We start from the raw sequence: 26,559 nt of genomic DNA, 5'->3' as shown, positions 1-26,559 counted from the left end.
CTCTATTCCACAGGCTGTAGGGAGAGCAGCATAGAGTCAATGCATCAGTTCTACACTGCCAAAGGACCCTCCTTACACCAAGGAGATTCCTGAGACCTGGCGTATACACAGCAGAATCTAGCCCATTGGAGCAAATTCGGCTTTCAGTTTGCAATAGTAGCCTCAATGAGGTTGCTCCAGATTCACATCAGTGTAACTGAGCATTACATTTAGCCCACTAAAGGTATTACAGAAGATTGAAACTTTCGGGTGGAGGTGGTCAACATTTTACATACAAAATGTTGTGGGTTTTTTTTAATGAAAAATGCCGTTTTCATCAAAATGGTAATTTCTGCAGGGAAATGTCAATTTTCAAGGAAATTTTGGGATGGTTTACCATTGAAAACACTAGTCTGAGCGGAAACTGGAAAAAATATTGGCTGGAACAGATGAAAAGTTGCAGTAAAACCAAAACATTTTCCCCCAACCAGCTGTTTTGACTTTCAGTTGCTGAAAACTGAAAGGGGTTTTTGTTTATTTCCCAGTTTTCTCGTTTGTAGTTTTTCAACAAAACCCTGACAAATTTTGCACAAAAATGTTGACAAAGAACAAAAAATTGTTTGTGTGTGTCAAAAAATTTCACAGGAAAAAAAAAAAAGGGGGACCAGCTCTACTTTCAGGTAACTTTGCCATATTAGAGACTTACCATCAAAATGGGTCTCGCGCACTATTTAAAAGGGTAGCAGTGCCAGACCAAAGGAAGATCTCAAAGGTTAGATAGGCTCTGATGTACAGTGTGAAATTAAGTTTTGTAAACATTCACATTTTGACTCCTTGTAGGGCAGAGATGAAAACTCTGGAAGGACAGCATTAAAAAACAGCATTTTAAAACAAAATATAAAGTACTTATTTTGAATGAACTTGTTTAAAATCAGCAATTAAGTTACAGCTTATTAACTGAATTAAAATTAATTACACTTTAAATGAAGTTTCCTGTGTACAAAATCCACTCATACCGCTGGAATAAAATATCGTTTCTAATTAATCACATTACTTAGTCTTTTCAGTATTCATCACCTTTCCTCAGAGTGATAAACAAATGACACAGTTGCTGAGAGACTGGGAGAAACTGCAGTGAAACTGAGTGCATTTCCTTAGGATCTACAGTTGCATTTATGTTTTACTATAAGAAAACTGAATCTGTAAAAAAAAAAAAAGTAAATATTCTTGGCTCTGTTGACACCTGTCCCCGATTTTTCTGCATACATAAAATATTTTCTCTGTATTCATTTAGCTACAAAGATGGAACACGACAGATTAGCTTTTCAGAACATCATATGGGGCTTAGCCACACAACCCCAACTGACTTCAAATGGAGTTTCATTGTTGAAACCACAGCCACATGCAGCAATTTTTAATGTTTACTGCAGAGAATTAACTGTGTGTGAAATTCATGGTCATGTTACTCAAGACTTATTCCTGAGGAAGATGTGACAATGAGGGCACAGAAAGGAGAAGAGTAACTTATAGTGATCTGGCATTCTGTGTGGCAACTTCTGACATCATTTACACTGATACAAATGCTAAGTAGCTCTGAGGTCAATTGAAAGCAGAATTTAGTCTTTTTTGGTACTCAAGCACTTTGACTGAACATAATGAGTCTGCTGCTCCACTTATGCTGGTGTAAATCAGGAGTAATTCCAGTGAAGTGGTGTAAAAATAGTGTGAGTCTGGATTAGGTCCAATGTTTCTCACTTTCATCTCACAGACACTGATGCAATTGACTTAATGGAGCTGTAAATCCTAGTAACTCCATTAAAATCAATAGAGTAACATTAGTGTGAGAGGAGAATGATGTCCCATACTATTGTTTTTGTAACTACAGCTTCTCAAAGTAAACAGTACTGGGCAAAATTCTGTTCTCAGTTACATTGGGGTAAGTCTAGAGTGACACATTTGCTGTTATTAATGTACACCAGTTTAAATGAGGTTGGCCCACTGATACTAGAGACAGGCCTGTACTAAACCACTTTATCCAAACATCTGAAATTTGGGGGCATTAGGATCCGGATTCAGATCCTAACTCTGCAACGCAGGTCTACCTCTAAACATCAGTAAAACATTCTTAATTGTGGTAAAATATGAATCAACATTAGCAGAAGTAGGAAAGCACAGATTCTTAGAGGAAAGCAGGACCCTTAAGGTCTAATGTCTACACTGCAGCTGAAGGCAAATCTCCCAGTCTGGTTAGACAGACTCGCACTAGCAATGGCTTCTTGTCTACTCCCACTGCACTTATCGACTTGCTGTATATGTTTCTATCAGCTTGATCAGTTTCCCAGGGATGCCATACACTCTCAAAACATATCATAACCCTTTCTACCAAATGCTACCAAAAGCCTGTTTGAAGTCGATAAAGGTGTTGTAGCAGGTTTGGTTGTGTTCTGTGCACTTCTCCAATAACTGTCTTATCACAAATAGCTGATCTATCGTACTTCAACCTAGTCTAATCTGGTCTCTCCCTCTGCAATCGTCACTTCCACCTATCTCTCTAGTCTCCTCTGCAATGCTTTTCTCAGCACTCTCAATACATGGATTTCTCTGTAGTTCTTGCACTCATTCTGATCTCCTTTTTAATAGATTGGTACTATTATAGCTTTCCCCCATTCACTCAGCACTTGCTCTTGTTTGTAAATCTTGTTGAATAGCTTGTACATCACCTTTATCATGTGTCCCTCACCTGCCTCCAGCAGTTATGTCATCACTTTCTGGCACCTTTTTCTTTTTCAGATTTCCTATTGAGATCTTTACTTCTAAGAATTCCAACATCTGCTCTCCCTCATTTGTAATGGAGAGCTTTTCCAGGACCTTTTCATCTACTGTGTTCTGCAAATTGAACAGCTCTTCAAAATATTCTTTCCATTCATTATTCTTTGCTTATTTTCCCACACTTGTCTTTCACACTGATATCTTCAACTCATATATCTTGCTTTGTTCTCTTGTTTTGCTTTGCGTATTCTGCTTGTTTACACTGTTCACCAAAGACCATGTTTTTCTGGATATCTTGTTCCTTCAATTTGTCCATGCGATAGTTCTTAGCTCTCAGCACTTTTTTGGTTGCTCCCAACCTCAATCTTACTGACGCCAGCACTAAGTTATGATCCAATCTGATATTAGCACAAATGATCGGCATGACAACACACTCAATTTCTATCTGCGAGTCACAAACATAAATTCAGTCATGTTCTTCATTTGCCCATCAGGTAATATCCACGTCCACTTCCTCTGCATCTTTATTTGCTGAAATAGCTTGTTGGTTATCACCAGGTTGTTCCTTAGGCAGAAATTTAATAGCTCTTCTTTTTAATTTTCTTCACCAAGTCCAAATCTGACCACTGCTCCAGCCCAGGAATTCTAGGCCGAACCTACTTTCGGATTAAAATCTCCTATCACCAATAATGTCTGTCTTGAAACGATTAGTATTGCTTTCTGTAGATTATTATAAAATTTGTCAGTTTCTTCCTGAGTGCTGCTGAGGTGAATGAATATACTTGTACTATTGAGACTGCACAGGATTTGATTCTGAATCCTGCCTTCAACGTACAAGGAGATATCATCTTAAATGCCATAAGAGCCTGGTTTGCCATTGGCTTTGGCACCAATGTGACTTTGTCCCAGCATCCACCATCTTCTCTTCCCAATGTCAATATCCTGTGTTCATTGTAGTAGAATTCTCCTTTGCATTCCTATCTCATTTTGCATAGACTGACAATTTCCCACTCATATCTTATCAACTCATGCATTATTAGTGCAAGGTGCTCCAGCCTGGTATAATGTTCTTACATTCCATGTTCCGATAAATGTCTCCTCCTTTTGAGTCCATTACGTAATTCCCTGTTCTGCATGTAGCTATGTTTGTTCTGATCACATCCTTTTCACCCCAATTCAATTTCTGAGCAGTGAACACAGCCCTGGTTTGTCTGGGCAACAACCAAGCCAGCCTACTTTTGTTTCTCTTTCCATTTTTCATTCAGTTTGTGTGGTCTAATATTCACCAAGTGTTCAACCACAACTCCTTGGCTTTGTGGTTGACCAGCATATTGTAATCTGACTGTAACAGTGCTCTGAGCTATCCACTAGCTTGCTCCTGTACTGTTTCTGCCAATATTATCCTTTGGAACTTGGTTTGCTGGTTTCACTGTAGGAGATTTCATACACTTGAGAGCCAAGCGTGCCCATTCACTAGCAGTTGTTGCCGCTAGCTACCCAATAGGTTTAGCATGCCAGCTACTCAGAGGTGATACCTTTTGAGCTCACCCCATATACACCCTACTCTGTTACATTGGTGTTAATCAGGAGAGACTCCAAATTCAGTGGCATGACTCTGGTGTGAGACAGGTATAAATGAAAGTAGATTCAAGTTTATGCATGCTCCACCTTTCTTCTGAGGCTATTGAGTGACACTGCAAGGCAGATGTGTCAAAAGTATCTGTGTTCTGTTGTAACCTTGACCTGTAAATATATTTTGAGGAGCTGTAGTAGGTTCTAAGCAAGTACAGTCATTAAATAAGCAGCAAAAATAGAGGCCAGAATGATTTATACGATATATGCACCAGTGGTTTGTGGAGAGAGAGATGTATCGAAAAGAGTTTTCAATTCTTATCTCACATATATGAATAAGAGCATCTACAGGTATACTAGCTAAGAGGAAAGAGCAGCAGTCAATGCTTATACTTCAGGGGATACACGTGTAGTCAGGAAGAACTTCCCCTCCCATGACACAGTACTGCAAACATAGGTATGTAATGACCATTTAAAATCTACCTCTGAAGCATCCGCTATTCAATGTCACACTAGATGCCTCATTAGTCTGTTGCAATAAAACAATTCCTGCATTAATCTTAGTGACCGCAGCTCACCTCATCAGTTAACCATAGAAACAAAGAAAAACATTATTTGCATACATAATGGCCCAGATCTTCATAGGTGTTTAGTCACCTAAATACCTTTGAGCGTCTGGGCCTATGTGGGTAATAAAGACTGAGGTGTAGATCAGCAAAGCTCAGCTTGTCTAATATTATAGCATATTATTAGAGCTCAGCGCTCACTTTTCTCTTCTCCCTACCCACCCCTTCTCCCACAGCTATACTCCCATTTGAGCTCATCTCCTACCCAATTAACTTCCTGATAAGGGGCACACCTGCAGCTGCTTTAACATCAAAGCTTTCTATCATAGAATATCAGGGTTGGAAGGGACCTCAGGAGGTCATCTAGTCCAACCCCCTGCTCAAAGCAGGACCAATCCCCAATTTTTGCCCCAGATCCCTAAATGGCCCCCTCAAGGATTGAATGCACATCCCTGGGTTTAGCAGGCTAATGCTCAAACCACTGAGCTATAACTCCCCCAACATAGTGTTATTGTACATAGTGTTATTCCTGCCTGGGATGGTTGAGAGAGTAAAGTTTGGCAGAATCAATGGCAGGAAAAGCTTTGGTCTATTTTAACTCACATTTTGAGTTCTGTTCTCTGCCTGACAATGCTACAGGTTCTAGATGTATTCTGAGGGAAAAATAAACACCCTCAGGGTAAAATCCTGTCCCCCACTGACTTCAGTGAGGCCAGGATTTCACCCTTAATGTGTTTTTATCCCTCTTCATAGCTAGAATGAAGATGTTGGTGCATTTATGATAGTGCCATGCTGTGGGAATACAGTAGCTGCTATAGCACAGCAGGTACACAGCCTGGGTTTTGACCTTCATTGAAAAATCTTATCTTTGTATTAACCAACTGTACGTTGGCAGTTTTGGGGTGTAGCTTGCCTTAAGCTAACAAAGACATCCAGATAACATTGATTAAAGACTTCAGTCAACACTGCGTCAGGGTGCACAAGTGTTTATTTTTTCTTCAAAATGCAATCTACAGATCTGCAAGGCAAATGGAACTGTGCTTATTGTCTGGGGGGTGGGGATTCATAGCATGAACTAAAGCTGACTGGAAATCTTTGACAAAATAAAATTTTGATGAGTCAGAAGCAAATGGAACTTGACCAAAATTTGTGAAACTTCCCCTCACACACTTTTCAACCACCTCTTGTAATAAGTCAACTGTCAGTCCAGCAGTGACAAATATTATTGTATCATTGTTCCTGAAACACAGTTGATATGAAAGAGGCTATACTAATTAAGGACCCAATCCTGTAAACATATTGGACATATTAATCCTGGACATATTAATATTGCTGACTACCATGGGAAGACCCACTAAAACAATGGATCAGCTCATTATGCCTGGAGCACATTGTTTACGAGAATAGCACGTCAAGTTGTACATTGCCAATTAGTCATGGGACAGCATTTATCAAAGCAGGCATAGAGTAGAGCACTACAAATTCCAAGCTGTAGCACTGTTATGCAGGAGTATTATTGTTAAACTCTGGATAAAAATGGCAACTGTTTCAATATGTCTTTCATAGAAGTTGATTTTTTTCAGTACACTGTTTTATAATAGAACTAAACAGGGCTGAGTGTGACTAGTTTATCAGAACTTTTTACATTCCTGAACCAAACCCATCACCATGGGGTCTGAGATATCAGTAGTCCTAGATAGACTGAAGGCCTAAGATTCAAACCACTACCATCCACAATGGGCCCAGTTCTACATTTCATTCGAATCAATGGAGGTTTTGCTATAGACTTTTATGGGAGCAAGTTCAGTCCATAAGTCTATAGAAGCCACTCTGGTTTTCACATTGCTATAAAACAGGAGTAACACTACTAACGGCAATAGAGCTCATCTGAATGTACAACAGTAAGTCTCTTATTTGAGGGAAGATGCTGGATGTTTGAAAGACAGATGCAAATCCCCACAATGTGCCCAATATGTCAATAATTTCCCATTAGATGGAGAAGTTACTCCTGACTTACATCCCTACAGCATATTGGGAAAAGGAAAGAGCTGGGGCCTGCCTGAGCGTCTCTGATAATAGCCCCACCCCTGCATGACACTGATGGGGATGGAAACATTTTGATTGCATGTCTAGTATTTTTATTGTATGTATGGCACTCCAATGGCTTGTGGTAGACACCTCTGCCCTGTATTGTGATTGCCTCCACATTTACTGCAAACATAGCTGGTCTCTGGTTTGCTTACCCTTGTGTTTTGTCTTTCTGAATTAGCCAGTCTTAGCCATCTTTAATTAGATGCACTTCATCCCTTTTACTGCTTGCTTACACTTTCATTTAGAAAGCAGAGTTTTCACTAACCCTGCAAATATCCATTTTTCTTTGCAATGGCAATTCCATTTCTTATGATAATCTTGTACTGGCCATACATGATAATCTTGTAACAGGACGTATTATCAGTTACATTACAAATAATTTGCCCTCTAATTAGCCCTTCTGTTAATAGTACATAACTTAGCTTTATTGCTTAGGTGTGTAACATAATGGTCCATAATCTTGCCTGGCAGTTGGTTTCTTGTAAAGAAAATATGCCTTTCCCAAATATCCCACTCTATTTCTGCAGTTTCCACAGTGTATTAGCTACTAGACACACACCCAGAATGACCCAGTCCCTGCCCTGAGGAGCTTATCATCTAAGAATATGATTAGAAATTTAGATTGCAATGTACAGCATGGTTTTAATCACAGCTTTCTTTACAGGGAATTGGGCATAAGATGGCTTTTCTTCTTTTGAAATTTCTTTGTATTTGACATAGCAACATCAAACAAAATGCAATAAAAGCTCACTTCTTAGTTAACTAACGATCTGTTTTGTGTCACAGATCTATTATTTTCAGAATGGACAGGCTTATGAGTATGGGGAGTTCAAGAACAGAATAAATGGGACAACAAACCAAGGAAATGCATCAATAACAATCTCCAACATGCAGCCCTCGGACACCGGGTTCTATACCTGCGAAGTTTTCAACCCACAAGATTCAAATGGACGGAACCAGAAATCAGTGGCTGTCAGTGTACTGGGTAATTTATTTTGCATTGTGTTTTTATCACATAGTGTTGAATTGGGATTCAAAAATGCACCACAGGGTACCCAAGAGAATAATGTAATGGGGAGTGGATGTGAACATTGGCATCTTTTAGTCAGTTAGTGCAGTGAGCCCCCTGGAGCTGTGCGATGCAGTAACTATCATGGTAAAGAAACAGGACTTATTTTAATTGATAGAAAGATTCTTTTTCCGGGCTGCTGGACACAGACAGAGCCAGTGGTATTCTCCACCTCCCAGACAAACAGCACCCGTGCTGCCTCATGTGATGGGTATGTCTACACTGCAGCTGGGAGTAAGCCTCTCAGAGCAGGTAGACAGATTCGTGCCAGAGGGGCTCAAGATGGCATGCTAAAAATAGCAGTACGGTCTGAAACCTGTCCGTATGGACATTGTGGCTTGGGCTGGACTTCAGGCTTTCGGGAGGTTCACTCCCAGCTGCATGTAGATCCACCCTCTTCGTCCTGGCCTGGATGAAGCAATCATGGAAAGGATTGCTGACTACACTGCCTGTGGAACATTGCTCACCCCTAGTGAACAGGGTGACATGTTTATGCTGAAACCTTTGCTCATCTAATAACTACACTCACCTGTCCTAATGGCCAGTAAAATCTGAGTCGCCATGGGAGTCCTCCATGTAAACCTTGCTGCATTATAGAGCCACCTATTATAATGGCCAGAGAAATATATGTCCCTTTGGTAGCTGTTACTACCCAGCTTCACTGGGTAGTAATTAAAACACACTTTTAGTTGGGAACCACAACCACACCCTGAAAACATTACCTGAGCTAGGATTGCTGGCCTAGGCTTTAAGGCGGAGCCCAACGTTTTAAAATTTGGAAGCCTAAAGCAGCTGTGAAAAGCAGGCCACTTTTTGATATAGTTTTAGGCCCCCAAATCTGAAAATGCTGGCCATAGTAACTTAGAATCATAGAATCATAGAATATCAGGGTTGGAAGGGACCCCAGAAGGTCATCTAGTCCAACCCCCTGCTTGAAGCAGGACCAATTCCCAGTTAAATCATCCCAGCCAGGGCTTTGTCAAGCCTGACCTTAAAAACCTCTAAGGAAGGAGATTCTACCACCTCCCTAGGTAACGCATTCCAGTGTTTCACCACCCTCATAGTGAAAAAGTTTTTCCTAATATCCAATCTAAACCCCCCCCACTGCAACTTGCCTAAGGACACACAGATAGTCATTGGTGGAGCCAGCAGTAAAATCCAGAAGTCCTGGTTCCATAAACAGTCCAAATGCTGCCTCTCTATTAAAAAGTCTAATCAATGTAGCTCTCTGTTCTGTGGTGTGTACAGAGTACACATCAGCTGAAAGAAAGCAATAGTTCAACCCTGAACAGATAGTTGAACAAGTATGAAAAGCAATGAGAGAAGAAAAATTTTACTTGCTAACAAGATAAATGTTAATACTAACCCCATCTAACAACTATCCACATACTCTCTGGATAGTTGATTAGAGGGAGAAGTCACTGCATATGTGAAAATGGCTCCAACTGTGTCATTTGTCTATACAGAAGAGACAATTAAAGGCAAATGGAGATAAATCCACTGGAAGAAACAAATTTTCAAAGCACAGATATTAAAACCATCCTGAAAAACAAACCAAACAGCAGTTACTCTGCAGCAGAATAATAAACAAGAGCATATATGAGTTTGACTCAAAGCTTGAAAAATGGGATTGCTGTTTTCCCTAGAAAAGCAAGCATCACTGCATGTACTTATACATGCAAAAACTGGGCCAGATTAATCACTGGTGTAATTCCACTGCAGTGGAGTTACAGAAGAGGCCCACAACAATATGTTTAAATTGTGTTAAATGGGTGACGTGAGCAAGCAAACTCAGGAAATTAAAAACAACACAGGTGTAGCTCAGAGTAGGATATGGCTGAGTACCAAAACAGAAAGGTAGCATTTTGCACAGGTGTCAATGACTCTACAGGTGCCAAGCAGTGAAGAATCAGGCTATATAGATCTTTGCACTCATATGGAATAGACCCACTTACACCATAAATTACAATCCCATGAGACAGAAAGTGATTTGACTGGGATGAAAAGTGACACTCGTAATATAATTGAAATAACTGATAGTCTTTTCTATCAAGAAGTAATACCTTACAGCCTTTATAAAAGTATTTAGTAGGATAAACACCATGAAAGGCAGTAAGAGTTTTCCCCTGACTGTTCACTTTTCTTTATTGCTGCTCATGTCTATGTGGGAGAGATTGTGGTCAGACTACTGGGCCAGGATCTGATTTGTTATACTGGTGGAAATCTAAAACAACATCACCAAAGTCAATAGATTATTTACACCAGTGTAACAAAGTAGAATTTGGTCTAGCAAGATTTTGGCCCAGAATTTGTACCCATGGTCTAACTATTTTTCCTGCTGTTATTTTACAGTCAAACCTTCGCAGCCTCACTGTAGCTTACGGGGAACCCCTGAGACAGGCCACCTTGTCTCTCTCTCCTGCTATTCTGAAGAAGGGATGCCTGCGCCTACATACCAGTGGTATAGAGTATTAGGGGAGACCCTCAAACCCATGACAGAACAACTCAGTGAGTAACTTCCTCAGTACTAGTGTGTAACGTGCAAGACCTAGAGTGTGATGGCTTGAACCATGCCGTCAATATTCTAGTCAATATAGAAAAGAATGCATTTCCCCCCTTTGTGTGCAATAATGTGGATTGAATTTATTTTTAACCTATCAAAACTTACTAACAGCCATCACATAAATCATTAGCCTGGTTTTGTTGATTTTACAATATATAATGCTGCTGGCCTCAGAGAAGATAATTATGTAAAAAAAAAAAATTCCTACCTGTGATACTAATGACACCTCAGCGCATTAAAATGAAAAGAACTACAACAATCTAATTTACTGATTTTTTTTTTTTTTGTAATCTCACTCACCTTGGAGTGAGTGAGATGCAAATTTATACTAAACTTATACTCAATGGAACTCAAATTGTAGTTTTGTTTTCTAGGCCCCTGCATCACACAGACAGAGAGTATCTTGTTTCCTCATTGGTCAGGTGCCAGTGAGGTTATCTTAGCTTCTTAACCCTTTACAGGTGAAAGGGTTTTTCCTCTGGCCAGGAGGGATTTAAAGGTGGTTAGCCTTCCCTTTATATTTATGACAGCCCCCATTGTGAAAACACTTAAGCATGTGCATAACTTTACACCTGCAGAGATCCCATTGGCTTCAATGGTATTACCCAAATGAGTAAAATTACATCCTTCTGTGTTTGCAGGATAGGGGACCTGGTTCTCATACACTTAATGTGATGCTGCAGAGTTCTCTGTAAAATGTTGGAACAATTGTTTTCAAAGAAGATAAATGGTTCTAAATAGATTTGTTTTTAAGGAAATCCCTTTATTTAAATGCTGCAAAATTTACAATACAACCTCCCATGCCTTGTACTAATCATGATTCTTATTCAGTAAATACAAGTAATTACCCATATAGTATATAAACATGCATGTTCATATGTTTTCCATTTGTCACAGATACAAAAACTGGGCTTTTCATTATTGGTAATCTCACCACCTTTGAAACTGGATACTACCGGTGCACAGCTAGTAACAGCCTTGGAAACAGCAGCTGTGAAGTTGACTTGTCTGCAGCGCGTGAGTTCATCATATGAATGGAATAAAATATGCTTTACTTACAGCATAATCAGAACGACAAAAAGAGTTAACATTTTTTTAAAGGTAGATTGTTTTGGAATAAGAATTGGGTTGGTGGTCAGGAGGTCCTCAGTTCTCAACTCAACTGGGCCTTGCGTGGCTTTGGGAAAGTCATTTAACCTCTCTGCCTCCATCTTCCTCCTGTAAAATGGGCATACTAATGTATACTTAGCAACATATCTCACAGGAGTGTTGTGAGGCTTAATTAGTTAATGTTCCTAAACTACTTTAAATAGCTAATACACTATACAAATGCCAATATAACACCACACCCTGGACTGGGTTGTCAGCAGCAGGGATTTGAATCCAGAACCTCTGGATCTATAACCACGAGCTTCTATAGTATGAGTTAACTGATAAACCTAGCTCTGTTAGATGGAAGGCTGTAGCAGCCTCACAAACCTTTATGTGGTTCAGTCAGTAGAGGGGGACACAGAGCAACACTTAGTAAGCATCCTGAGTTATACACACCTCCTATCTAGGGAGATCCACCCATTTCAAATCTCTGCATGGATCGCCACTTTGTAATTCTCCATCCCTGGGTGGTTTGTCAGCAGTGGGGATTGAAACTTGGACCTCTGGATCTAAACACGAGTCTCTAATTGGCTTTGAGCATCCAGATCCAGGCCTTAGGTCTATTGACTTCAAGCTCACAATCCCAATGGGGCCTAGAACACTTTACAAACACCATTGAAATGCTCCAGTCTATGGAGTGGAGTGTTGCAGCTGTTTAATAGTGCAACATTAGGCTGGAAAGAAAGAAGAGTACCTTACCCCTATTGTTCTCAGCCTGTGGACTATCAGAGCTCTGTGTGATCTTACCTGTTAGTCAGTAGAATTAAATGTTCTGAGAACGGAGCAACAGGGGCTTGGGGTGGGTCCTTGAGATAATTTCTCTCTTAAGTGGTCTGTAAAATAAAAAAATTGCCTTGCTCAAATGAAACTACCAGAGAGATGCTGGTAGATAGACTGTAACAATGTGAATTGGAACTTGGATAGGACACCAGGCTAACACCCGTGAAAATGACCTAGGATCCTTAGCGATCATAGACAGGCAGGGCTTGCATTTTATATCTCAACAGAGAATGGGAGATAGAGGCTATCCAGAATTAAAATCTTGTTTGCAAGGGTTGAAGAGCCAAACAGCCCTCCATATTGTCGAACAGCAAACATCTTCTCTCTCCTGTAGCCAGTCATAAAAGTGGGGAATGGATTATTTAGGTTTGTTGAGCCTCCCACTTCTCTCTCCGTCTGCTTGGGTAGAGAACAGCTAGCAATATAGTGCCACCTAGCAAGAAGCAGGGAGGCAAAGAATAGTGAAAGCCTGACTCCCCCTTTCCTGAAAGCATGGATTTTAGTTCTCAGCTCTTTGAGCCCAATATCTTCTTTCCATCTGGTACCCCTTCAATGGGATTATCTCTATACTGGTGGCTTTTTAAAATTAACACTGTGCACATATTTTTCCAGATTCAGAAGGTGGTCTCATTGCTGGAGCATTAATTGGAGCAATTCTGGGAGCAGTTGTTATCTGCATTATTGTCTGGTTTTTAACCAAGAGGGAGAAGAAAAAGGAGACAAAAGAGAAAGCAGCAAATAGTGAAATGCAGTAAGAATTTTTGTTTGCTTGATTGTAAGACAAACATTTCCTGACCAACCCCCTCAATAGAGATGGTCAAGATGGATCCAAAACCAAAACTACCGCAAACGTTTCTTTGGAACTAAGTCAAATATGGTGCAATAACATTTACAAAGTAAGACTATTTATTTTTGTCTCACTTTGAAACTGTTATTTATAGCTTCTTGCAGTGTTGGTGTACCTGTGTTGATCCCAGGATATCAGAGAGACAAGGTGGGTGAGGTATTATTCTATTCTTTTTCTTCTCCCTCCTGTTTAAAAACCTGACAATAATGCAGCTAATACCTCACCCACCTTGTCTCTCTCTCATTATAGCTTCAACAGGAGAGATTGAGGGAGTCCCACATCAAAATATCCCATCGCTCAGTGGCTAGAGCACTTTCCTGAGAGATGTAGGAGACCCTAATCAAATCCTTTTCCTCTCTGAGGCAGAGGTGGATATTGAACCTGGGTCTTCCATATCCCAAGTGAATGCTCTAAGCACTGGCTAAAAGTTATAAGGTGGGTGGCATCACCTCCCGCTCCAACTGAATTGTGAATGGAAACTGATCCAGTAGGTGGCCTCTAAGCATGCCTACCAGATCACACCCTGCAGGCCAGAGGCTCCCCTGTAGGCTCCTCTACCTGTTTTCCTCCCATTCGTGGATCAGGCTGAGGCTCATGCAGGAGACAGGCATCTGGACTCCTAGAGTGAGGCAGCAGTGTGCATGTCCAGAAGCAGAAACTTAGATGCCTAGGGGAACTTTTACCATGAAAATTAAGGTGCCCAGTAGGTTTAAGTGCCTACAGGGTTAGGCAGCAGCCAAGTATGAGTGTTGTGGATCACAGTGCAGCCTAAAACTGGGTTTTAGGTGCCTAAGTGACTTTGTGAATCTGGGCCCAAGTGCTTGACTAAAGCATATCTTCCAGAAAAGCATACAGCCTTGATTTGATGTGAAGACTTCAGGATATGAAGAATCTCCCACTTCCCTTGGGAGTCTGTCTAATTAGAGTTTGTGTGGCTTTAACTTCCAGCCATTGTATCATAATACTTTTATGTACAATGGGGAGCTCTAGGTGCTAGTGGGTAATATAATCAATCATACTATAGCCATTAGGTCAGGGTTTTCTAAGATGTTCCTTTTGGGAGGCTCTATTATAGGGAGGATTTCAATTTGTTATTAACTAGTCTAACCCTCATCTTGCCTTCCTGTAGACCAATGTCTCAGAAACAACAGGCAAATGTCGAATATGTTAATATACCCACCCAAGAAAATGAGTCTGTTGCCACAGCTACACCAAGCAGAGAAGCTAATGCAGCCAATGAATACTCTACTTCTAAGGAAGTTGCTGCCTCTGGATTGCCTGAAAATGATGAGATGCAAGGAGTGGAGACACAAGCAAGAGCCTAAAAATTCTACTGCAATTTCCTTATCTGCTATGGACCCCATCTTCAAAAATGTTGGTATTGAATTAATGCAGGAAGGAGTGTGGTTGTAACCCACACATCTGCATTTGTGGTATTAATCACAAGGCAGGAGTTTGAAGGGCATGCCTTCAACCATCCCAGAAGTACGCATATCCTGGCCTCATTTTTCAATTTTGTTATTGCACTTATTAACTATCTAGCTATGACTGTGTACCAAATATGAATGACAGCATAGCTAATGTCTCCATTTATCCAACCCATTTGAGAATATTAATTTTAAATGGGTTTGGAAAGACAGACAACACTGGAGCTTTCTTCTTGGCTGCTGGTGAAGTTATGTGATGGCCTGTAAACACAGGAGTCCCTTTTCTGAAAGAAAACGGTCATTGCCAGCCAATCTGAAGAGCTGCATGTGCTGAGAATGACACAGGACGACTCTCTTAGCAAATACGTTACAGTGTCTAAGAACCTGATCCCGCACCTTGGAAATCAATGGGAGTTTGGCCACTGACTTCAACAGGTACAGGAGCAGACTCTTAGAGCATGTGTTCGTATCTGCCTCTAGTAGCCATCCCCAGCAACAGAAACAGCCTGCCACTCACTCGCAGCTAATGCAGTTACACCTTTAACTAAAGAAGTGCTTTGGTAGGAATGTTGCTGAAGTTCCTGAGTTCAATTATCACTGATGATCAGAGTCTGTATGAATGGCTCATTAACCAAAACAAGAGGGTATCAACATTTGAGGCAAACTCAGAAATTCAGACTGATAAGGTGCTAATTATGATCTGTACTATAAAAGAGGGTTCTGTTTTGGCCAACTAACATTATTTATGAAATTCCATATCTATCACTTTGCTATACTCTAGTGAGTTCACTTTATACATACAGACACAAATTCCACATACTGTTGTACAATGTACTCGGACACATTTTTCAGTTTTGTTGCCTCAGTTGAAAATTGACTGGACTAGATGATAGGGGTCAAATCCTGAACTTGCTGAAGTCAATGGCAAAATCTCCAGTGAAGTCAGTGCCAGGATTTCACCCTAGCAGGTATCCAAGCCCAAATATCTAAAACGTCAGGGCCAAATCTAAAGTCATTACTCAGAGCTGTCTCAACAGGCAAAACTCCCGTTAATTTTAATGGACATTTTGCCTGAGCAAAGATTGCAGGTTTGGGTCCTTAAATTCCATGATCATTATGAGGTTACCTGAAATTTTCGGTAATCTTATTGAAGTTGCCTTGTGAGTATGACAAAAACTACAGTACTAAACAATCTCACTAGGAAAAAAAAAATAATGAGGCAGTACAAGCTGCTCATTGATTATATGTCATTCCTCACCACAGGTGAAAAAATGTTTGCTAACGAAATATTTCAAGTGAATGCCAGACAGAGGGAGCCCTCTACCTAGCTAACAACAGTATAAACTTTATTAGTAAAAATGTTTCCACTGTAATAGGCAAACCCTATGTGGCATTTTGCTCCTCCTAGCATGCAAAATACAAGTGATTTTATCAGTGACCCTGTTTATAGCTACATTTTTTTTTGTTTGTTTTTAATTGATTTTCTCAGGTCTTCAGGTTTGATACGGACATTTAAAAAAACTACCTACTGTCCTTTGGCTCTATAAAATAGCATGGTCTTCATTTTTATAAGCATATTGTGTAATCGTATAGATTAACATCTCTTCTTGGTTTTCTTCACCTGATCTCTTTGCTTTTTTTTCCTTAACATAGCTTAGTAAATTAAGTTACAAGGCCTTATAACGAGAAGAGGTTACTATGATTTCTACAATAATATAGGTCATTTCAATATTCATGGAACTACCACTAGTCACACATTTGCTGAATATGAATGGGATCTGCAGCCTACGTAAAACTAATTGCAAATAAAGTGTGCGACAGCAGTTCTCAGCGAATATAAAAAGCTAACTTCCTAACATCAGCTTTTCTAATGCACCTCATCAGAATGCTAGATTGACTTTGGGGGAGGGGAAGTGGGGGAGGTTTTTCAGACAAAGTAAGTTTACGTGGGTGTATTTTTACTAAGGGAGGTTGATATGTTTCTTACCATTTTGGGATGCATCCAGATATGACTGCAACAGAGCTGGCTTCAAACATATGGGTTATGATGATGTAGGATTATAACTGTGCTTTTGCTTTCCGTGAACATCTTGGCAAATTAAATAAAAAATAATCAATCGTGTTTGTACAGCACAGAAACCAATGAAGAGCTGCATGAGTGGTGGACGCTATTTTTCAGAACTTTGCTCTGATGCGGTAGACATCTTTTCTTGTGTGACCCAACTATCTTCTCTGGGGAGATGGGGGAACATTATTAGGTGCCATGGAGTCACAGGGTCTGGTCTATGCCCCAGCCTGTAACCAGTCTCCAGGGAGTGACCCCTTTAATGGGCCAGGCCCCAAGGACCTACACAGTTCCAAACAGGCAGGTCCATGGCCTCCGTGACTCAGCACCAGCAATCCCTGTCTTTCTCCTTGGCTCCCTGCAGCAAATCCAACCAAGCCAGAGTCCGGTGGGAGGCTTGTGCCGGCCCCTTCAAGACACAATGCTCACAGCAACACAGGGAGCCTTTTCAAACAAGGTAACGGTTTATTATTACCTGGCACACAGAATCTGAAAGTCCTTATGTTAGCACACAGAGGCAGCAGTTAAGCAATAGTCTATCCTAATCAAACTAGTGCCCTGATGAGCCCTCTCTGGTCTGGCCACTTGAGTCCCTCCAAAAGCCCCCTTCTTCCAGTCCCTCTGTTGATTTGGGTCAGATCAAGACAGTTTAAAAAAAAGTGACTATTCTTTTCCTGCTCCCCTACCCCTGACAACTCCTGTGTTGTTTCAGAGCAGGGTTAAACCCCTTGCACCTACTGGGTGGCAATGCAATGTACAGAGGGAAACTGAGGCCTGCCTAGGATTCATAAAATTATTACAGACAATTCCTACTTCATCACACTAGGGAAGCTCCATATAAAAAGTCACACAATGTCTCTTAGCCATTATCTCCTGGCAAAAGCAGGATTCATAGGCTGACAGACAGGAATGCAGCAATGTCTTTGACCTGAATAGATCCCAAATAGCCATACAGAATTCCATACCCACCCCTTTACAGCTCAGGATTGCCATAGTACTCCCCTCTCCCCTAGTAGCATGGCTGACTCACAAGTTATGCTATGCTTGGTTCTCTACTTTCACCCGTGTCCCCACACAGGGGCTGCGAGGGCATGGAACGGTAGTTGTTGCAATGAGCAGCATTAAGCACCTGTTGGAAATACTGCCAGGGAGAAAGCAATATAAAGCTACTCTCTCTGTTCCCTTCTGTCCTACTGTATCCCATCTCCCCATAGAAGCCGCACAGTTTTGATGACACACTGGCTTCACTCCTCTCTCTACAACAGCAATAGGGGCATTAGAGTAGAATTTCACTCCTTGCAGCAAGGTACTCATACTTATAGATGAGTAACAGACTTCGTTATTGACATAAATCCCAAACCAAAGATTACTTTACTGATCTGAAAGCTCAAACCTTGGACATTCTAATACTTAACCCTATCACCACCAAAACCTATACAATGATTTAGAATACGTAATCATTCTGATTTAGTTTGATTCTATATTTCTCTCCATCATAACCCTTTGCAGTAATATTATACAGCTCTGACAACACAGGGGTTAGGACATAAGAACGAAGGTTATAGTCCTTAGTTCAGAAAGTTCCTGGAATTTAGTATTTAAGAGATGCAGGTTGAAAAGCAGCTTAGCCAAAATCATTGGTTTCTCTCTCTCTATCAATTTTGCATGTCAACAGCTTATTATTAAAGAACAAGTTTTGCTTGGACCCTACCACTCTCTCCTGAGAAAACTTAAAACTGCATTTTATTTTCTAGTGTGGAGATCACTTTGTATGAAGTGTTCAGATACAATTTTCTGGTTTGCTTTACAATTGTTGGTAGGAAACTGCAATCCCTTTAGTCCATTATACAGAAGCAGTCACATTGTGAAAGTTTTATTATCTGGTTTTGTGACTTTTCCTTGTAACCGAAGGATAGACTGATTCTATTTACATGCAGTCTCTCTCTCCCACATCTCAGCTCTGGCAATATTTCAGCTTACTGATTTGCTCTTTTATTTGACTTATGTGCATAAGTGATTTAGCTAATGATACAGATTCTTTTGTTACATATAAGTTTAATAAAGTTTGCCATTACAAAACTTTATTATATTGTTCACAACAGAATTTTGTTACGTAAGCACCCTAACCCCACACAAACAAACAAACAAAAAAATCCACCAAAAGGGGGGGGGGGGGGAGAAAGGGTGTCTAAGAAGTCTCACTGTCATCTCTTAAACAGTTCCTTGCTGCTAAGTCCTGTGTTCTCAATTCTGTGTTTCCCTAATACTGAGATGCCTTTTCCATCAGTGAATTATGTTAATCATATGCTTCCTAAAGCAGTGCAGGGGCAATGTCAACTCTGTTCAGGAATAACAACAAACTGAATGTATTGGTCACGTAAAAAGGTTTTCTATTACCCATTCAGTGTTCATCAGCACAAACGTAAGACATAGGACACTGCCAAGGAGAGGAGGAGGAAGCCATCAAATGCTTGGTTAGCAGACAAAGCCACAGGACTACATCACTTCATTGGTTTACTCCTCTGACAAAGAATGGTCCAGAGGGGAGGGAACAGCATGGAATTCATTCACAGTAAAAAGTACTATCTATTCATAGCCTATGAATATAACTTTATGCAACTCAGACTCCCCATGAAAGGAGAATGTGAGGTGGATACGCTACTCTCCCACTACTCTGAAAGTTCATATTTAGGAATATGAAATTACTGGAAATTGTCTTGCCATGGAAGCTTCTTTTCATCCGAGTCAAAGCTAGCTCACAGCTAAGTCTGAGGCCCCTCTGCCCCCCCAAACAAAAGAGACAAGGAATTAATGGAATAGTGACAGTTTGACCTCGGAGAAGTGTTCCTATTCCAGAAGAGTTCAGCTCCAAGTTATGAATGTGCACTGCTGTGGTCCTCCTAGGAAGAGGAGGACTTTCCAGAAGAACTGGTTTCCAGAAAGACCAGTTTTATTTCGTAAGTGTTCATGGGACTAGGAGGAGCTTCTGCTGGAAGGCGCTTTACAGCCACATAATCACAGCAGGGAAAATTCAAAGAAAGCTAAGTAAAGTAATAACTCTCACTATAGGGATGCAACCTCAGGGTACTGCTTGGAACTTTTGTTACAATTATCACCTACGAGACTATTAGTACAAAAACCAGTACATGCCCATGAACACCACATCTTTCAGTCATACAACAGTTTTATCTTCCTATAACTAAGGAAGCAGAAGTTGCTGCTGGTAAATAAAGGGTGCCCTGGACTATTGATATTAAAAAGGTAAACAGCACATTAAATGTCAGAGATAATATTACACAGTGGGATGCACCAAATCACCAGCATTGACAGCTAAAGAAGGAACTGCAAAGAGATTTGAGCTAGTACATCTGAGGAAAAAATCCAGAACACAGATATTCAATGGGCACAACACCTCTTAAAAGCTGGGATATTAAATAAAGGCACATGATGATAGCAGACAGTAAAATTAGATGGGAGCTTGCAGTGAGACATACGGGGCCAGCAGAAAGCAATGTAATTAGATGACAGTGTCTCTTAGGATGTACATTACTAGACACAGTTTGAGCATCTCAGAACCAGGAAGTGTTTGACAAACTGAAGGGAACATCACAGACTAGAGGGCCAGACAGACAAGCAACAAGGACGTATTGAGAGTGAAGTATTCATAGCTATGCCAAAAGGGGGTTTGACAAATGAAAGGGGTGGCAAATAGAATTTACTTCTAGAAGTAGTTGAAATGGTCGTGTAGATAACAAGGAGGGAGAGGAATAATTTAGAGTGGTCTGAAGTGAAATACGAATTGGATTAAACTGAAAATAACAACTGTGTAATATGAATACCAAGAAGGAAAAAGGAAAAAAACACCAGCTCCTTTACATGATGCAGAACTGATTGGAAATTTTCCAATCGAATGGTTTTTTTTTTTAGGACTGTTTTCTGAAGTCTCAGCTCCTCAGCAACCTGCCAGGCAAACTGACCTTGAATTTTGGCTTCCAGAGGTCCCAAAATAAGCTCCCTGCGATCCCCATCAGGTGGGCTGCTGAGAAGCCAGCAGCCTGTATGTCCTGGGATCCCCAGCTCCTCAGTAACTCATCTGGGTGGGCAGCCAGGGATTCCAAGAAGCATATTTTGTTTTGGAAACACCTAAAACATTGTAGTTCTATGGAAGTTTTTCACAGAACTTCAATTCCATTTTCTGGCCAGCTGTAACAAAAAGTAATATCAGACTGTGGAATGGGCTTCCAAAGCAAACCTAATTTTAAATGGCTCAAGCAACAGGTCTGAACACAATATACTATAAAGAAACAATCCCACACTAGGCCCTGTAAAATAGAAAAGAGAACCTAATAGGTTTCTTCCAATTCCAATTTATAAGAGTAACAATAATTTTACATGAAACAAAACTGCAGGATACTAAAAATACTTAAAAAGTGCTGACTGGTTTAATTAACAGGCAATTAGAAGAAGTGCACTTGGAGGTACAATTGAAGGGTACTGATATATACCACTACATACATTATATATGCACATTATAACAACATTTAAGCCATTACCATTAAGCTAATAAATATTAAAATAGTCTTAAATGTGTGCATCAGGAATGGAATTCAAGGCATAACTCATCCAACACTGCTAGCCTTCCACCAATCTTTTAAGTACAGTTCCCAGGCCACCTTTTGACACTTTCAGTGGGGTCTTTTCTTCTTTATTCTCAATGTAAATACTTGCACCATGGGACACCAACAGCTTCGCCTCATCCACTCTCTCTTCATCACAGGCTAAATGGCTGTAACAAGAACGAGAAACCCATGATTATTGCCAAATCTACCAAGTTTAAAGTGCCAGTCACTAAGGAGTTCATATATAGCCACAATTGAAGTGTCATGGATGTTTCACAGGGGTAGGAGGTAAAGGAATATGGGGAAAGAGCACACAATTCCAAACCTGAACATAGACTTCAATGCCTGTTCCCAGTCATTCCACTGCCATTAGACAGCTTGAGTATTTCCCAAGGCTGCTGTCTTCTCAAGCCCAAGACCATTTCAACACTAGATTGTTGCCCCGCCAAGGCAGCCAGCCGGCTTTGGGAAGTCAAAAAGGGTCCAATATCTGAACCTCAATTATACAACACACACACACAAATAGCCTCCACATGCATTGAGATGCCTGCGTTTGGTCAAAAATCCCTCATCAAAAATGGGAAAAGAATACATATTAGCAACTATACCATTTTTATCTGTCATTGGCCAATTGGCAATTTTTAAAAATATAATCTGATATTATTGCACAACAATAGCAAACAGAATGCAATTATTCCTTAAACAATAGAAGTGAAATCCTCACTAATATTTTAGTCAAATATTAGTTTTGCCATCAACTTAAATTTTACTGTAAGAGTTTACATATGGATATTGCCCTAGATACTTGCATTTCAAATACTGGACTTTAACTTCTGCTTGTTTGCTTAATAGTAGGGTTGTCAATTAATCGCAGTTAACTCACGTGATTAACTCAAAACAATTAATTGTGATTAATCGCAGTTTTAGATTTAGACTTCAGATTCTTAAATCTTGGGTCAAGTGCTGTAGCTGTCTTTAGAAATTTCACATGGGTACCTCCTTTGCATTTTGTCAAATCTGCAGCAAAAGTGTTCTTAAAATGAACATGTGCTGGGTCATCATCCGAAACTGCTATAAAATGAAATATATGGCAGAATGCACGTAAAACAGCAGGAAACTTACAATTCTCCCCCAATAAATGTAATGATTGCATTATTTTTTTTACTGAGTGTTGTCAGCATGGAAGTATGGCCTCTGGAATGGTGGCTGAAGCATGAAGAGGGATACGTATGTTTAGCATATCTAGCATGTAAATACCTTGCAATGCCAACTACAAAAGGGCCAAACGAACATCTTTTCTCACTTTCAGGTGACATTGTAAATAAGAAGCAGACAGCATTATCTCCTGTAAATGTACACAAACTTATCTGTCTTAGCGATTGGCTGAACAAGAAGTAGGACTAAGTGGACTTGTAGGCTCTAAAGCTTTACATTGTTGAGTTTTTGAGTGGTTATGTAACCAAAAAAAAAAAAAAAATCTACATTTGTAAGTTGTATTTTCATGATAAAGAGATTGAACTACAGTACTTGTATGAGGTGAATTGAAAAATACTATTTTTTATCATTTTTAAAGTACAAATATTCGTAAAAATTATAACATAAAGTGAGCACTATACACTTTGTATTGTGTTGTAATTGAAATCAATATATTTGAAAATGTAGAAAAACATCCAAAAATATGTAATACATTTCAACTGATATTCTATTAACAGTGCAATTAAAACTGCGATTATTCACGATTAATTTTTTTGAGTTAATCGCATGAGTTAACTGCGAATAATCAACAGCCCTACAGAAGACTAACAGAATAGCTTCGTCTAGCATTTATACTGCTGGCATATTGTCTACCGCAGCGGTTCTCAACCTGCGGCCCAATTAACACACAGCTGTGGCCCAGCTCAGCTGCGTGCTAAAGGCTGGCCTGCGTGTCAAGGTCCCAGGCTCCTGGCTGCCCAGTGCAGAGTGGTCTGGGCTGCCCTGCTACCCAACAGGGCGGGGCAGGAGCCGCACGGTATGGGATGGGGCAGGCATCCGGGGTTGGGGCAGCCGGCCAGCCCCGCAAGCTCCAGGATCCAGAGTCGGGGTCTGAGCTGCTGCTGCCCTGCCACCTAGCCCCTGCAGCCCAGGTCATACAGTTGTGGGCCACATAATAAGTTGAGAACCATTGGTCTACCCTCTAGGGCCAGTAGAGTTGAATTACTGAGTGATTGTTACTGTAACTAGGTTTTAGGCTTCATCAGGAAACATGTAGAAAAATCTCTAGTATGTATTTGAAAAAAAAATTAAAACATGATGACTGGAAATGAGGGAAACATCTTGTTACCCTTCTCTAAAGTTTTCTGAAGGAACTGATAGTTTGAGGATACTTGCATTTAAGTAATGGACTTTTCAGTTCAGAGAGATTAAAAAACAGAACAGAAACGTAACATCGCTTACAGAGGTGTGTTCCCTTCAGAGTCCTGCATATTCACAGACGCTTTGTACTGCAGCAGGATCTGTATCATTTTTAGGTTTCCTTTGGCTGCTGCTCTATGTAATGGAGTGGATTCAAAGTGGTCTGTTGCGTCAGGATCAGCTCTATTCTGTAACAGCATAACTGCAATCTAAGCATGTGCGGAAATGGGGGGGAAAAAAAATCACATAAATGACCATTTTAATGATAATACAAAGGAAGAGAAAGACCTGATTACATATGAAACCATACCTCTTGTCTATTTCTGGAGGCTGCATAATGCAGAGGTGTGCAGCCATTTTGATTAACATCATTCACTTGAGCACCTTTTCCAATCAGAGCTTTCACAATTTCATCATGGCCTGCTGAAGCTGCAATATGGAGAGGAGTCCAACTAGCCTACAGAGGCAGGAAAAAATAGTTTAAACCCTACAATTGCAAGGAAAAAGCCCACTATAGAGTAAGGTACTAGTCCGAGTAAGAGTGGCAGAAAGGCCTTCAAAAAGTTTCTGCAAGATTATTTTCAGTAGACAGTAGAACACTGAAGAGAACTTGACAACTTCCCCTTCTTTAAAAACATTATTGTTCTTGCAGTACTGTTCGTAATAGACATTACTACTCCAGTTTGTCCACCAACTAAAGGAAAACGCCATCCCATCAGCAACATGGGCTACCTTGAGCACATCAAACCTATCCTCTGCTCTCTACGATTGCTTCCTGTAGAATATCAAGTCAAAGTTCAAGATCTCAGTCCATACCTTCAAGGCGCTCAAAGGCCTGGGCCGAGTATATCTAAAAGATCCCCTAAAACTCCAGGATAAAGACAGTGGTAGACAATTCTGCTCCTCAGGCACTTTCTACCATAAGGATAATGCTCCCCTATGCAGCAGACAGAGCTTCTTTGGGGGCTGGTCCGAGACTGTGAAACGAACTCCCACAAGAACTTAGGACCATCACAAACGTTATCATCGTCTGTTGGAGAAGTTACACTTCTTCAGCCTACCTTGTCCAACACAAAGCAGCATGTACATTTTACTAAGAACTCAGAAAAACCACACACTACACTGCACAAACAGGTCTCTTTCCAGAAAGGAGATGAGAGAGGCAGAACAAATCATTTGTGACAGATGTCATTCATGTCACTTAATGCACTACTGGAAGGCACTCAGATATTACAGTAATGAAGGCGACATACAAATCTATGCAGAACAGAATAAGATTTTAGTTACATAACAAGTAGTCCAGTATTCATAGTAATCTATAATTACTATTCTTGGAAATGAGTTTGCTACCAAATCCTTAGGGGGACAGTCTCCTTGTGGAACCTTCCGCAATCACCAGGTGGATCATTCTTAAAAACGGTGCAAGACTCCGGACTAAGCACTGAGAGCATGTAGATTATCAAACCCAACTGATATACTAGCGGTAACAAAGGCATGAGCTTTGGGATCTGGCCAGTTCTACTCACTTCCTTCTCGATTCCTAAAAAATCAGTCCATCAAGCCCACAGCAGCACAGAACATACTCCTGAAAGCGGAGAAGAATGTTTCTTGGAATGTACAGAACTTACGTCGTCCTTGTCATTGACAGGCACGCCCAGGCCTAACAAGAAATGCACGACGTCCGTCTGTCCCGCTGAGCATGCCCAGTGCAGCGCTGTTCTGCGATCCTGCAAACAGGAACACACAGGGCATGGGTCAGCTGAGCTCCTAGCACAGGACCCTGAGGGGAGACGGCAGGGCAGGCAGCGGGGGGAAAATACATGGGAGAGAGCAGGGCTCCAGGGCTCCAGCTGAGACAGACTGACAGGGCCCCTGTAGTGTAGTAAACTGCTCTGCGTAGGAATGTGCGACTGGCTGCCTATGCCTTTTTGAGCCCAGCCCTGGGAAGCCGATAGGGAGAGGTACTGCCTGTGAGAAGGGAAATAAGAAAGTCCCTTTGCCCCCCACCATTTTTGCAAACATTGGTGTCTCAGTCCCACTGGGGTAACGGTTACCCCCTGTGCCCCTGCCTGGGCCGGGTTTTGCCCCCTGACACCCCTGCCAGCGCCTCCCCCCGAGCTTAACTCCTGCGCCTCCCCCCAAGCCTTGATTTTGCCCTTGAGCCCCTCTCCTAATGCTGCCTCCAGCTGCTTGACCCCCCCGACCGGTCAATTTCCGCCCCCTGCTCAGACCCGGGCCACCCCCCTGCCCCGATTCACCCCCTTTGGAACCCCTGTCAAAAGCAGTCCGCGGAACCGTAGGGCTCATCAGGGCAGGCCGAACGGCGGTGGCTTCAGCAGGTGTACTGAGCATGCGCACGGCACCCTACGCGGCACATCCCCCCAAGCCCTGGCCCCTGCCTCCCTCCAACGAGCCGGCCCAGCGGAGAGTTCGCCCCTGCGGCCCCGAACACCCCGCTCCGCCTGACCTGGTCGCTACGGGTAGCCAGGCCGCGGTCCTCCCTCAGCCGGTCCTGCAGCAACTCCAGCTGCCCCGTGTAGGCCAGGTTACAGATCTCCACACTGGACACGGAGCCCTCCATGCCGACGCCCGGCAGGCGCTCTGCCCGTCCCCTCAGGAAAGGGGGCGGAGCCACGACGCGCCACCGCCTCCCCCCTCCAGGCAGC

The 26,559-nt window shown here is 41.4% G+C and overlaps 2 protein-coding genes across 2 annotated transcripts in view; one reads left to right on the top strand and one right to left on the bottom strand.

Moving 5' to 3' along the window:
* VSIG1 (V-set and immunoglobulin domain containing 1) overlaps nt 1-16,138 on the top strand; it is a 32,338-nt gene extending 16,200 nt beyond the window's left edge. Inside the window, exons 4-8 of the mRNA XM_078854221.1 lie at nt 7,764-7,962; nt 10,399-10,554; nt 11,507-11,626; nt 13,154-13,292; nt 14,518-16,138. Of these exons, the coding sequence (XP_078710347.1) occupies nt 7,764-7,962; nt 10,399-10,554; nt 11,507-11,626; nt 13,154-13,292; nt 14,518-14,713 (810 nt within the window). The 3' untranslated portion in view covers nt 14,714-16,138. The remainder of the gene's footprint in view (nt 1-7,763; nt 7,963-10,398; nt 10,555-11,506; nt 11,627-13,153; nt 13,293-14,517) is intronic.
* Nucleotides 16,139-18,915: 2,777 nt separating this feature from the next.
* On the bottom strand, nt 18,916-26,540 carry PSMD10 (proteasome 26S subunit, non-ATPase 10). The gene is made up of 5 exons (XM_073361242.2): nt 26,361-26,540; nt 25,522-25,620; nt 24,204-24,350; nt 23,936-24,102; nt 18,916-21,666 (listed from the first exon to the last, which is right to left on the bottom strand). Exons 1-5 carry the CDS (start codon nt 26,472-26,474, stop codon nt 21,513-21,515), a joined length of 681 nt encoding a protein of 226 aa, XP_073217343.1. The 5' UTR covers nt 26,475-26,540; the 3' UTR covers nt 18,916-21,512.
* Nucleotides 26,541-26,559: the final 19 nt, after the last annotated feature.

Source organism: Lepidochelys kempii, chromosome 9, assembly GCF_965140285.1.
Source record: "Lepidochelys kempii isolate rLepKem1 chromosome 9, rLepKem1.hap1, whole genome shotgun sequence".
Taxonomy (NCBI): Eukaryota; Metazoa; Chordata; order Testudines; family Cheloniidae; genus Lepidochelys; species Lepidochelys kempii.
This window is presented reverse-complemented; position numbering and strand designations above follow the sequence as displayed.